The 15,373-nt window shown below is 33.2% G+C and overlaps 1 protein-coding gene and 1 pseudogene across 1 annotated transcript; both read right to left on the minus strand.

Moving 5' to 3' along the window:
• Nucleotides 1-8,242: 8,242 nt before the first annotated feature.
• Nucleotides 8,243-9,448, minus strand: LOC105617310. Its single transcript, XM_012198877.1, has one exon. The coding sequence runs from the start codon at nt 9,446-9,448 to the stop codon at nt 8,243-8,245; it is 1,206 nt and encodes a 401-aa protein (XP_012054267.1).
• Nucleotides 9,449-11,435: 1,987 nt separating this feature from the next.
• On the minus strand, nt 11,436-14,390 carry LOC105617373 (annotated as a pseudogene).
• Nucleotides 14,391-15,373: the final 983 nt, after the last annotated feature.

A 15,373-nucleotide genomic window follows, 5' to 3' on the forward strand; every position in this document is an offset into this window, starting at 1 on the left:
GTAGTTAGTAATTACTTAAGTAACGACTAATTACTTACTACGTAGTACTATACTTAATTAACTAAACAAACTAACGTAAGTAATTAAATTAATACAGACACACACACACACACACACACACACACACACACACACACACACACACACACACACACAAAGTATACATGTGGGTAGAAAAAATATGGTAGTTTCCGACTCGATTATTGTATGTATACTGAAAAAAATGTCTATTATAATCATCAAGTCTAGACGGCAGTTATTGAAATTTTGATGAAATAATTTCAGTCAAATGTTTGATTAATATAACCAAAATTAATTAAACATTAATTTAATTTTTGTAAATATTATCTTACTTTTCCAATTATTATCGAAGGATTGTTAATATTTACTAAATATTGCACCAATTACATTAAACAAAATATGTTTAATAGCTAATACCAGACTTTTTTTCAGTGTGTTGCTTCGTGAGAGAAAAGCGGAATTACATTGTAGTTTGAAAAGTGTCCCGATTCTTCAATCTGGTATCGTGGCGACGGAAGGGATATGAATACTCACCCCGGCGAATGTGACAAAGGAGGATTGGGAGAAACGAGTTGCTCGCGCGCGCGAAAGGGAGACATAGGTGGTTGTCGGCGCCGGGGAGATGGGTCACTTTTTCTATCCGCCGTGAACAATCTTTCGCCCTTCTCCATCCCTCGTTCCATTTACCTGCCATTTTTCTGGCGGACTTCGCCTCGAGTGCGCGCTCTCTACATTGCCCGTAAATTTACCGGACGGATGGCTGCCTAGCGTTTCGCAGATTTTCCTTTTCATGATTCTTCGTGACGTGAGACGCACACCTTGCACCTTGCATAGTCACCATCGCCCGATGCAACGATGTGGGGTCTATAAATTTACCTGTGCACACAGAGATTTAAAAATAATAATAATGATAATATATCTTAATGATAATTTAACCTTAAAATATAGATGTGGTTCTTAGAATATTCTAAAAATTTTAGTTTTGTAGTTATATTTTTTTAATAGTTTTAATTAATTTAATATGTATGAAGTTAAATTTGTATATTATTATATTCTTACAAGTTAGAGAAATGTAGAAATAAAATGAACTTTAAGAGTTCTGAGTTATTTTTTTATATTCCTTTTTTAGAGCAGATTTTTAAGATAACTATGTGTAGGATGCTACACACGATCACATACACACACACACACACACACACACACACACACACACACACACACACGCGCGCGCGCGCGCGCGCGCGCATGCATGCATGCATACTACTTAACATATTCCGTGTCGCATAGCCCACACTGAATTTTCCATTCAAGTCGTTTGACTATAAAAGGAAACATTATAAAATAATTTTTACATCATAATATATGGTGAAAACATAATATATGATGCAATTGATACATTGGACCTTCTTCTTTATAACAATAATTTTAATAATTTTGTAATTATTATGTGAAATGCATATTATTTAACATAATGTAAACAAAAATACCGTAAGTCATCAGGAATGTACGCGGCGTGATAGTCAAGTCATTTAAAATTGGCCCGGTATAGAACGTTAAATATTAATAATTTCTTTTCTAAATAGACTAGATAAAAAATATACGTTACATATATTCAGCAAATGAATCCGCATTATTAACGGTATCTTATTGGGCAAATCTCTTTTATTCCAGTGGACATGGAATATTTTGATATATTTATTCCTTTTGATTTTACTAACTAAATATTGGCCAGGCAAGAGCAAAGATAGAATTAATTAAAATCTCTCCGCATAGGGAAGATGCGGGTGAAACGTGGCGCTGCGGGATATTGTAGAAATTTCACATCTGGTTCGTATCCGATAGTCGATTCCCAGACTCCTTTTTTTCTCTTCCTGCTTTCCCTTGCATTCATTTAATCGCGCGCGCATCTAAATTTACGTTGATTGTCGATAGGAATCAACGCGAATGGAATTATCGAACTTCCATCATGCGTGAAGTTTATGAATTTCGAACTCGCGGCTCGAATACATATTCGTATATTAATGTTAGTTACCTTTGCGATACTCGACGTCGCTGTCTGTCGTTTCCACGAGATCCAAGGGCTTTCGCATTCTCCGCCATTTGCGGCTTTTTTAACGCATTTCAGTATCACATCGTTTAATCTGAACGGTAATCGGGGATATCGACAGGCGACGTTTTTACGAGATTACGGCAAGGCGCAGCGGCGGCTGATTTACGCGTTAAAGAAAACGCTGGCGACTCGAGTGGAGCATAAATTTTCAGGGACTTGGTTGTTAATCTCGGTTTACTCGTTAATCCGATGTTACGAGCGTCCAGCGCCAAGTCAGAGAACAGAGAAATATAACGCGTGGCTCACGCTGCTCGCGATACGAAGAGCGGATGTGAAATGAATGTAGACACAGAGTGTAAAGTGTGCAAAGTGACTTGAACCTTTCTCTCCCTTTAACTCGTGAGCCCTACTGGCGGCACGGTTCGCACAGCCTTCTGTCTCCACCATTTTTCTCCTGTGGGATCTCTGCCTTATAGAGAGAGAGAAAGAGAGAGAGAGAGAGAGAAAGAGAGAGAGAGAGAGAGAGAGAGAGAGAGAGAGAGAGAGAGAGAGAGAGAGAGAGAGAGAGAGAGAGAGAGAGAGAGAGAGAGAGAGAGAGAGAGAGAGAGAGAGAGAGAGAGAGAAAACGAGAAAAGGAGAACGAGAGGAACGAGGAAGAAAGAGAGAGACAGAGAGAGAAAGAGACAGAATGAGAGCAGCGGAGCACCTCGCGCCGTGTTGCTCCCGGTGGATGCGGCTCACAACGGAGATAAAACGTGGACGGGCGAACGAACTCCTGAACGCGTATACGCGTATATACGCGTCGGGCACGCACCTCTTCACCGCACGCGTCACGTTACAACGGCGACGAGTTACAGCTCCGACGGGCGGTTACGGGTAGCCACAGGCACGGGCCACCTCCGACTCTCCGCTGTTACTCCGGCTGGTGGCACCTCCGCGCACACCACGAGTTCGCGCTCGACCATCTCTCTCTTTCTCTCTTTTTTCCCTCTCTCCCTTTCCTCCGTCTCGCTCTCTCGCCGCGGACTTTCCGTGTGTGGCCCCTCGTACCTGCGTCTCTCTCTCTCTCTCTCTCTCTCTCTCTCCTCCTCCTCTCTCTCTCTCTCTCTCTCTCTCTCTCTCTCTCTCCCTCCCTTCCTCTCTCCTCTTCTTTCAATTCATCTTCCTTTTACTTTCTTCATATAACTCCTAACGCTCTTAGCAAGACAATCTATTCAAGCTCGTCCAATTCTTTTGGACCAGACGTATAAATCGGCGTCTTATGATTGGCAGCCCCTATCATTTTCCCTGTCATTCTCGATCTCTTCACTTTTTTTTCTACTTTTCCTTCATCCTGGAAGTCCTCACATATTATCCCCATCCCTAAAACACGGAGCTCTTCTACGCCATCCGATTTTGGCCCGACTTCTATCCTTTGCTACCTCTTTAAAATCGTGGAGCGCGTCGTGTTTGATCAGCTCTTTTTTCTATCCCACTTCCTTCCTTTTCTTAAACCCCTTCCAGGCTGATTTTCGGAGGGACTACAGCACGTAGACCGTCTTGGTGCGGGTCGTCGATGACATCAGGCAGGCCATTGACAAACGGATGATGATCCTGCTTGCCTTGTTCGATTTCATTAAGCTTTTGACTCCGTCCTCCACGATTTGCTCTTCCACAAGTTGATAGATTTTTCCATTTCTTGTCCTTGCATAGTTTGAGTTCTATCTTAGAGGCAGGTCCCAACGCGTTCGAGGACCTGATGGCTCCCTATTGGACTTCAGTTAATGCTGGTGTCTCCTAGGGCTCCGTCCTTGGTCCTCTATTGTTTATTTTATCATTCAATCTCTTTATCAATCTTCCATCTTTAGACATTGTAAGTACACGCTCTATGCCGACGATCTTTAAATATACATACATTTTCCCATTAGTGATTTTGTGATCCCATTGCGGTTCTGGATAGGTTGAGGGTTGATATCACGGCGGTGGAGCTTTGAGTGCCCAAAAATGGCTTTAAGCTGAATGTCGGTAAAACCAAGGCCACGCTCTTGGGAAGCACTAGATATGTTAATCACATAGATTGTTCTCGCAACATCAAACTCGAATTCTATGCCTCGAGATAGTCAATCAGGTGACTGATCTTGGCATCACTAACAATCTTTCGTGGACTGAGCACGTCTATGCGGTTTTCAATAAGGTATATGGGATTCTCTGGGGGCTTAAACACTACAGGAACAGTCTCTCTCTAGACCGCTGCGAGTCCGATTCGTGTCTTCCCTCATCTTCCCTATTTTTGATTATTGCACCGCGATTTTCTCGGACTTAATGATCAGAGATTCTGATTGAGGTGACTGATGAACGCTTGCAATTCATCTTTGATTTACGCAGGGACGATCATGTTTCCCATCTATATAATTCACTCGATTGGCTCTCCACCGATCGCAGAATCTTCCTTTCGTGCTGTCTCATTTATATCATTCTGCGCTCGGAATCTTCTCATATTGCCTTCCCACCTCCGTCTCTATTCCAATTCGCGTAAGCCCTCGTGTTCCTCCGACCTTGTAGTTTTTTTTTGCAGGACCTCTATTTATCAGCGTTCCTTCTTCAGTACTGGAGCATTGATGTAGAACTCCCTACCTCCCCCTTCCCCCTCGTCATCGTCATTGCTGCGTGAATTTAGGAGTGAACTTTTCCGCCATCTGCAACAGCGTAGCGTAGACTAGCGTCTCTCGAAGTAATACTTTAGAAAAATTCTATACAATAATTCTTCAGAACTCTTAATCTAATAAATTTCTTTTAGAACTCGAATTTTCTCTCCGCGTGTAAATATTATCTATACTAGCTCTTCGCATTGGCTGATAATACTTCTGCGCTGCTACTCTCTGTATGTTCAAATTTTTTCTCTATTATTTCTAAACGGAAAATGTAATAATGATTCTTTCTTATAGTAATTTAATATATGTGAATTATTAATTATTAATACATGTGTGCGAATTATTAATTATTAATTATTAATTACTGATCTAGATGTATTTATGTCAAAATCTATTCAAATCCATTCTCTGTTCAATTCTACTTAGAAAACTTGTTCTAGAACAGCAATAAATGTTTTTATCTTTTTCTCTCTCACTCTTCTCCTCTCCCTTTCTCCTCTTCCCCTCCCTCCCTCCTCATAGAAAGTCTTTCCATTGCAGAATCGTATCCCGCTTGTTTTTCCCGATATCGCATCTATTTGGCGAATTCGACGATTGTTAAACTTGCTTCAGGCGGTCCTCGAAAAGTTTCGCGCTAAGCGATGTATATGGTGTCGCATTCTTTAGCTTTAACGATCGAACTTATCCCGGGCGACGCTTCGACAACTATGTAGAAGATGACAAGAGAGCCCTAACGTTGGCGATTGGTGGCTTCTCGAATTGTTGTAACAGTCTTGTTCGTTTAAAGCTTAAAGCAATCAAAGTGTTTTCCACACCGTTAGAATGTTTAATCTATTATATAGTCTAATATTATATAGTCTATATATTATATAGTCTAAAGATAATAAGCTATGAATGATTTCATTTACAATTAGATAAGAAAACTTTTTTATCTTAAATCAAAACTGTGAAAGTAATCCTTCTGTATATAGACAATATCAGATTTTGGAGTACATATATGAAATCAAAATGGATTTCTATAGATTTTCTAAAATCTTATGTTTTCCAAAACTCTAATTTTTTTCACTTTATTCATTGCATACTTTCATCTATTTTAAAATAATTTTACATTACTTTTCCAAAAAAAACAATTTACAAAAAAATGATTTTATAGAGCAGGAATTCTAAGAATATTAGCGTTGTACGAGTCTTATTTCGTTATTAGAGTCAATATGTGTTACGAAGTTACACTCTTATCTTAAAAGATACAATAAGATTTTAATAATAAGATTTTTAACTCAGATAATAAATTTATTACAATTGTAAAATCTATTAATTTTATTTTAAATAATATATTTATGATGTTGACACAAAGACTTTTTGCGTCAATAATGCTAATTATTCATCAAGATAATGATGTGACGTATTAAAAATACAAATTTTAGATTAAGATTTTATTTCAATCTAGGAAACAAGAAAAAGTCGTTAGGAGCTAGATCTGGTGAATACGGATGATCAATCAATTCGAACCGCAATTTATAAATTTCTGTCATGGTGACCGCCGATATTCGACTGTTCCCATTTTTACAAAAACATGAACTGGCACAAATGACTGTCAAATAACGATTAAGCGTTCAAAATGGCTACAATTTTACAGGTATCTTTCAAAACATGTATGATTGTAATACCAGAATGATTTTGATGAGTAATGCCATTCTCATAATGAGGCTCAAAACTTTTTAAATGATCCTCGTATAATCGTTGTTGATTTTAAGATATTTCCATTTTAAATTATTTTTTAAACAAGATGTATTTGTAATTTTTAGTATTACAGTTATAATTTTATTTACAAATATTTTTGAGAGATTAAGATTATTTTTAATTACTATTATAATAAATTTTTAATTACTATTATATGTATAATAGTACAAAATGTTGCGAAACATGCGTGATTCATCACATTTTGTGTATAATAGTTCTCTGTAATTAGATGCAAAATGTTTTATTTTTTAAGAGTATTACACAACTATGTTTGCGATGTTTTTCAACTTGTAGAAATAATAGCGCTAAATATAATATTGTCTATAAGATTAACTTTTTATTTCTGTAACGTAAAATATTTTTTAAAATCAGAATAGCGCAGTATAATTGCTATGTCATAAAATAACTTGTAATACTTTTATTGCTCTCCGGGTCGCGAGAGTTTAATCATTTTTATACTAATAAAGAAGAAAAATTTGACTGTGCATGAACCTCGGGCATAAATTAGCTTCGCGATAAACGCTGCTGCCAGCTTGGAAAAATATATGGAAATGTTAATTCTAATCAAAGTTATTCTGAGCGTACGGGTGCTTCTTTATTTGAAAGGCAGATCCAGACTTGCACAAACGAAAGAATAATTTTACCAATGTGCACGAGATACTGTCGCAATATACCACGCCTGTTTTGAATGTCGCGTATACATATAAGCGGAATTCAACTTTAACCTGCTCCTTATCCACGTTGTTTCATTTCCGCGACTATCTATATATATATATATATCGCGCTAAATCCGTTAATTATATTCGGCTCTTTTATCCCGAACTACTTATTTTAAACAGTAAATTTAAACCAATCCGAATGTAATTTTATTGCGGGTTCTCAAAAATTACAACCGATAGTAGAAACCAACAGAGTGAATGAGAATACAGTATTATATGTATTTTAATTTTTAATTTTATCCATAGTTTCTCTCTCTCAAGATGGTTTCTTTGTTTGTTGATGTTTTTACAACATCACATCTGTCAATTTGTTGGTAACCCAAGTTTGGCAAGGAGAGACACATTAATTTTTGTATTTACTGAAGAGAATTCTAAAGAGTGTCGAAAAGTACAATTGATTACATCACTAATTATGAAATAAAGGCGTAATAAAATTCCTTATTTTATTACTTTGTATAGTGATTAACACGCCATACTCTCATTCGTCTTATTGGTTTCTACTCAATATATAAAATATAGATGTATGTGTGTATGTGAATGTGTGTGTGTGTGTGTGTGTGTGTGTGTGTGTGTGCGCGCGCGCGCGCATGCGTGGTATATAAACAAAATTAAATTAAATTATATTTTTTTTTATTCTAAATAAAGGATTGATTTATAAGATTAAATAAGATTAAATATCATTTTAATCTTCAAAGTCAATATGCTATAAAGTTATATTTTACTCTTATTTCAAACGGTACACAAGATTTTGATCCATAATAGATAATAAATCTGTATCTTTTTCTTCATATTTGAAATTGCTTAATTAAATCTGAAATAAGTGTTACATTATATGGTAAAAATATATTTATTATAATGTAAAAGTATATTTATATTTATATTACATCGATTTACAACGGGTATGTGTATTTATTACAGTATATTTAATTATAATCTATTTACAGAAATGCTTTTCATGTCTACATTATGTATTCATATTTTTTCAAATATTTAAATTTACTTAATTTATTCTTTACAATTATTAATTTATAATAATCTGACGTCATTGTATATTATAAAATAAAATTGTCTTATAATGAAAACTATTCTAAACAACCAAGATCTCTCAAATGTAGCAACATATCAGCTAATATCTTGGAAATTTTATCTCCGCCTAATTGTTTGTTTTGTTTTGCTATTTCTTCGTTTTCAAATTCATTTATACATGTCAAATTTCCTTTTTTTAGATATCCCATTAATATTGGTAAATAAGAAGATGCAATAACGAAACCGAAGAGACCACCTCTTTTGTAATCATCCAGCAAAGCCTCGTATGAATATTTTTCGCTGTCCCAAATGTTTGCCTCTAAGAGATATTCCTTTAGTGCATCATGATAGGCTCGTATAATCTCGAAGAACTTATCTTTCCTTACTTCATTTGAACAAGAGAGACAGAGATATGTGGAAAGATCAACGACGGGCGTTGTATATCTCAAAAATGCAAAATCGATCAGTATTGCTCGATATTGTCCATTGTTTTCCATCTTGAAAAGAATATTGTCCAATACAAAGTCACCATGACACAGCGTAGACAATGGCTCTCGCGATTCTACCGCCTTCATCATTACTTTATCAAACGCATTCGAGAGTAAGGCTTCTGTTTTATCACAAAAGGCTGTGTCATAACCCTGATTGCGGAGATATTCTACTGCTCGCGTCGCGGTCAAGTTGAGAAAGATTATACGATTTTCATTTATCATTCTGTCATATTTAATTTCTTGAAGCTGTTCTACGATAGCGAAAAATTTTTCGCGTTGCAGTTCCTTCATTACATACCCTTTTCCGTGGAATCGTCCAATCTCGCGCATCGCTGCCAATGTGTATTCTAAAGGAGTGTTGTATTTACATGGATATGCACAAGAATAATATCCTTGTTCATTAACGTTCTCCAGAGCGATTATCGAATCAAAAGGCGGTCGTTCATCGATGTAAAAGCACTTCGCAAAATTTTCATTTGGTTGGGCATACATGCGATAAAATAAAATTTCGTTATGAAATTGAACGTCGCTGCGAATTGTCTGTCTAAGAAATTCTAACTGTGTTGATTTCTTTAGTATTATAGAAAATTCTTCATTATGATTCTTTGTCCTATTCTTAAACTTCACGCATACATTATAGACAGTTGACATAATATTGCCTGTTTGTTTGGATATCTCATACCGAGCTTCGTCGAAATTTTCTTTAAGATTCTCAATAATTTTTAATATAACTTCTTTATTCCATTTCTTAGCGTCTTCAGTTTGAAACATTTTATTAGCAATAACGTAGTAACAACGTGTAAATTGTTATGCACGATTCTAAGAATCTATAAATGCAAGACACTCTACAGACGGGTTCGTTATCTTGAATATACTGAAACTCGTACCATATTGTCACTCTGGTAATATTCTCCAGAGAGATTATAAATGTAGCTAATTTTACTTTATAAAGATCGTAAATAATGTCGGGGTAAAAATTTATAATACTGTGATAACAAAAGTTGGGGTACTAAAAATTTATAATACTGTGATAACAGTGATGTATCAACGTGAGATAGTAGTGTATGTAATTAATTCACAATTATATCTAGAGAATCAATGACTAATTGATTAAAATTATTGTATACAATATTTTTCTATACAATATATAACATACAATATTACATGTACAGCGATATACAACATCTGATATAATTTTGCGATATTTTCGAAAAATTCGACAAAATTATATAGTATTATTATTATATGCTCAGCGATTAATTTTTAAAATATATTTTACAATAAATCGTCTTTAAAATGTGTTAAAATAGGGCAATAAGATGCAATCAGATTATTATCTAATTTAAAAATTTTATTTCTAGTGTTATAAACGGTATTATTAAATATAATCAATATCATTATCTAATAGCTTATCTCTATTCTACTTTTAAGTGAGTTTAGAAAATGATAAAATACTTTAAAATAAGAGACTAATGTCTTTTATATGCTTCACTCTGAAGGATTAAACGGTTCATCTCCGTCTTTCTTCTTTGACATTCGAATAGATGTAAAAAAAAAACGGGGTCATGAAAGATGCTTTCGCGAACAATACGCGGCCACTCGAAGAAAGCTGGAAGAAGTAGATGAAATACGGAATCGTGCGAAGAGTAACGAATGATTGTAGAAACTGAATGACTCAATATAAAAGAACGTGAATCTTTTTGATTCGTAACATGAGATTAACGAAGAATATAATAGAAGCGTGACAAATTTAGCGAATATTTAATATTTTATAATGTTAGCAACATTTATAATGTTAGCAACATTTATAATGTTAGCAATATTTTTAAAGAACTATTGTTATTTACGAATTTTGAAAAATCAATTCTCTTATTTTATTATATTTATATAACTAAATTCTTTAAAAATATTTCATATATTGTTCCTTGAAAAGATTTTATAAAAATTACATCACTCATAAATATAAATGCAAAATAATGTATATTAAGATCTGATAGACTGTGATCTTTCTAATTGTACACAGTTATTGTAATGATAATAGATATGTATCTATTATCGCTGAAACGATGGATTATAATTAATTTAATGTTAATAATAAAATTATATCTTTTTAAGCAAAAAATGTTGTATTTCTTTTATCTTTTTAAAGTTAGATATTTTTTTGAAAGAAAGATTTTTTGTTACACAATTTTAAATAAAACAGTTATTTTAGTATTTAATATCTCTAACGTATCCATTAAATCTATTGATTTATTTATTAAGTATATTTTTACTTATACAGAAAATGTGTATTTAATATTTCATATTTAATATGCACGTAATTGAATCAAACATTTATATAATACATTAGACTAACTCCTATAGTTCATATATAAGTATTATCTTATGTAAAAGTAATGCGTGGAGTGGATTTGCTGTATAGGAACATTAAGTAAAAAAGAGGCATCACAGAATCAAATAACCAGTTTCTTTGTAATTAGTACTGTATGTAAAAATATATAAGATGTCATTGTATTCTGCGCATGTCACACATAATTCTAGGCAGCAGTTAAAGGGACATAGTTAACAATCGCAGAAATACAAATGCTATGAATTGAAAATACTCATCTTTTTTAACTCATACTTTATAATTATTGATTGATGATAATCTACGCATCTCGAAATAAACGCATTGTTATTAAAAATATGTTAAACAATCAAGATCCATCAAATGTAATAACATGTCAGCTAATATCTTGGATATTTCGTTTCCGCCGGATTACTTCAACACATTCCCATAATCTACGAATTTCATGTATGCTAATTGTTTAGAATCTATAATGTAATACGCTCTTATTACCGGTAAGAAGAAGGATGCGATAATGATCAAAGAGACCACTTCTTCTGTAATCATCCAGCAAGGCCTTATATGAGTATTTCTCGATATTCGAAACGCCAACCTCTAGAAGATATTTTTTCAATGTGATAGACTCGCATTATTTCGAAGAATTTGTCTTTTATCATTTCATTCGAGCAGCAGACAAATATACGTGGAAAGATCAATGACGGGAGTCGAGTATTTACAAAACGCGAAATCGATTAGTATTGCGTCATGTTTACCGTTTTCTGTCTTGAAGAGAATATTGCTCGATGTAAAATCGCCATGACACAACGTGGACAATGGCTCTCGCGACTCTACTATTTTCATCATTACTTTGTCAAACACTTGCGAGAGTAAAGCTTCCATTTTATCGCAGGTTACATCGTGACCATGATTGCGAAGATATTCCACTGCTCGTGTTGCGATTAAATTGATGAAATTCTTCCATTCATACTTCTCATCGTATCTAATTTCTTGAATTTGTTTCATAATATCGAAGAACTTTTCGCATTGCAGCTCCTTCATGATATATCCTTTACCGTGGAATCGTCCCATCTCACGAAATGCCCGCTAATGTATATTTCAGAGGAATGTCATACATGTATGGACAAAGACAGTATCCTCATTTGCTGATGTTTTCCAAGGCGATCACCAAATCAGAGGACGGTTGTTCATTGGCATAGAAGCATTTTGCAAAATGTTCACCGGGCTGAATCATCCGATAAAACAGTATCTCATTATGGAACTGATAATCAGTATGAGTCAGCACTCTACTTCCTTCATTCTGCATTGATCTTTTCAATATTATAGAAAATTTCTCACTGTGATCTTTCTTATTTTTAAACTTTACATTTAGATAGTACTGTATAGATTACATAGTTAGTGAACCGCAAACTTCATATTGAGCTTCATCAATGTTTGATCCAAGATTCTCAATAATTGTTGTTGTTATCTCTTTTATCTATTTGTCTTCAACAAGCGACATTTTATTCATACTACATTGATCTACTATATTGATGAGAACTATTTTGATCGATTTTAAGTGCCAAAACAAAGCAATATTGAACGAAGTTCGAATTGCCCAAATTGCCACGATATGTGGCATAATATTTGCTTTTTTAACATTTGTCTTGTGTATACGTAAGATATATCCAATAAAATGATATACGAAGAATGGAAGACTTTATAATAAAGACCAATTCAAGCACTTCCTTGATGCAAGGAAAAATTTAAGATTTGTTTGTAAAAGAAAGAATGAATGTAAATTATTGAAGCAAATGATAAAAGAAAAGTAATTAAAATTGTGAAATTGTTAGCTTTTATAAAACTATTCTTTTCTGTAGAGATAGGTTCATAACAGAAAATTTTATTGCCTATAAAAGCAAGTAAATACATTTTTTCTCTGAGCTGGAGCGTTTAATCTACGAGACTCATTATCAGCGCTTCTTTTATTTAGTTTTTGGCATAGAATTAAAAAACAGCGTTTTCTCTTAGTATTAGTGCATTCTTTCCTTCTCTATGCAATTTGATTGAATTATTTAAAAAATAAATATTAAAAAAATAATTCTCGATCGGTACCCTAAGGAGACATTTTCTTACAGATACTTGTAATTTTTTCTTACCATCCAATATGCCATAAAATTGGAGTCATTTATAATTTAATAGCTAGAGCAGTTATTATCGGAGCCTTCTTTTTACCCAAAAAAAATCTAAAAAGTTGAGAATGGTTATTCTTTAAATATTATTTTTAATAGAATTAATTATAAAAACTTTATTTAATGGAAAGTTATTCTCTAAGTTCTCTAATCAGCGGATAATCACTAATATCAGTGTCAAGTATGTCACTGGTAATTAGTGAATAAAATGTAAGATCGCTAATCTATTTAATCTTTATTATATAATCTAACTAATCTTGTTTTAATGTTTAAATTCAGTGAATGTAGTATTAGAAGATTCAAATTAATATGCAAATATCAGTATTTTAATTAGATAATGCTCCAACATTCTCCTTTTTTAATTTTTTAATTTTATTAATTATCTAGTGCCAAGTATGCCACTAGATAATTAGTGACTATGATCTATTGATTCAGATTTAGAGAGTAGATACATCTAAGGAGAGAAATTATGACTTATTAAAGAAGAAAAATCTGAGAAACGTTTCATTATGTTTCTATATTAAAAATATCTCGGAAAGAGCGGCAGCAGTGACAAATAAATTAGAATAGATAGGATTTAGAGTTATCAATAAATTTAATAAGATAATAAAAGCACAATAAAGGTGATAGCTAGTAACGAAAAATAATATTTATATAAAATTCCGTGCAATGACTGTAATACTTCATATGTAGGACAGACTAAAAGAAAATTGGGAACGAAATTTAAAGAACATAGTGGCAATATAAAGTCAAATCCTTCAAAGCATAGTTATATCAGAACGCATTACAAAACTTAATCATTTTTTTAATTGGGACGATGCATGTACATTAAATTCGAAAAATAATTTCCAAAAAAAGGACGATTTCTGAAATAATCCACATAAAAGAACAGAATAAATAAAGATATGAAAACAAAATAGATATAAACAAAGATATGGAATTATTAAATAATGCTTATTTTGATATTCTTAGTGAACTTTCTAATTATGGACGCCAAAATTAATGTATATCTTTTATTGACAACTTTGTATCGATTTATATTCATAATTGATAATATTCAAATGAGTCGAAACGTGAGTCGAAATGTATGTAATTATATTCTTACATGGTATATTTCTATCAGGATCGAACCTGGAACTTCTGGCATGACAGACCAGTTGTCTGGCATGACAGCGCTACTTGCTATGCCACGTACCATATGTGTGCTCTTTATATAATTTATATTACTGAACTTGAAGATTTTTAAATCTTCAATTTATATTACTGAACTTCAAATTAACTTGAACTACTTTTAACTCGTGATGAATAGTCAATATAGATGAAATTAAAATAGGGGGGGGTGATTAGGGGTGATAGTTAATTTATATCTAATTTGTCACATACCGCTGATAAAGTGTCCTGTATTACCCGAAACATTCGGTATTATCAATTTGGATTTATGTTGAATAAATTAGATTTTTAATATTGTACATAGATTTTGCTCATTTAAATTATTGGCCTTTATTTATCACTTTATTGTTTGTCACTATGAATTTGTTTTTATTATTGTTATTGAAAAATAAATTTATTTAAAGCTGTAGGTTATGTAAAATTTATTTTTTACGTGAATTACAAGAACATTGAAATGAAAGCGAATAAAATGTAAAATATTTTGTTTAATAAATTGAAAGAGCTACCTGTTAATTAGTCTATTGTTATCATTAATAATATGATAAAGATAAGGAGAGGGGGAGATCGCTGGTGCTGTCGCCATAACTCAGAAATCCCATGTTATATTCATACTATATTTTTAAGTTCTGTTGTAAAAAATTTGCTATCCGTAATGAACTGGAATTTTTTGAATGTGTATTTCGATTTTTTCTGCGGACAATGCGTTTCATTCAATTCACGATATTCGAATACACAAAGCTTCTTCGACGCTGGTGTTGCTCAACCGCTTCCGTTCATTGCCAATGAATTGACAATGAATGCTAAAATGCTCTATATACTAAATGTTTTATCAATCAAGTCATCAACTCTATCACAAGTAGCCAATAATTTTAACAAATTTTTTATTGTGTTCCGGTTAAACTCGGATATTCGCTAAAGTCATTAGATTTATAAAGTATAATACTGCAATTGATTTCTGAAATGTTGCGTCAATATGACGGAAATGCATAGTATACAGTTTCAAGCATGATT

The sequence above is a fragment of the Atta cephalotes genome (assembly GCF_000143395.1).
Source record: "Atta cephalotes unplaced genomic scaffold scaffold00012, whole genome shotgun sequence".
Lineage (NCBI taxonomy): Eukaryota > Metazoa > Arthropoda > Insecta > Hymenoptera > Formicidae > Atta > Atta cephalotes.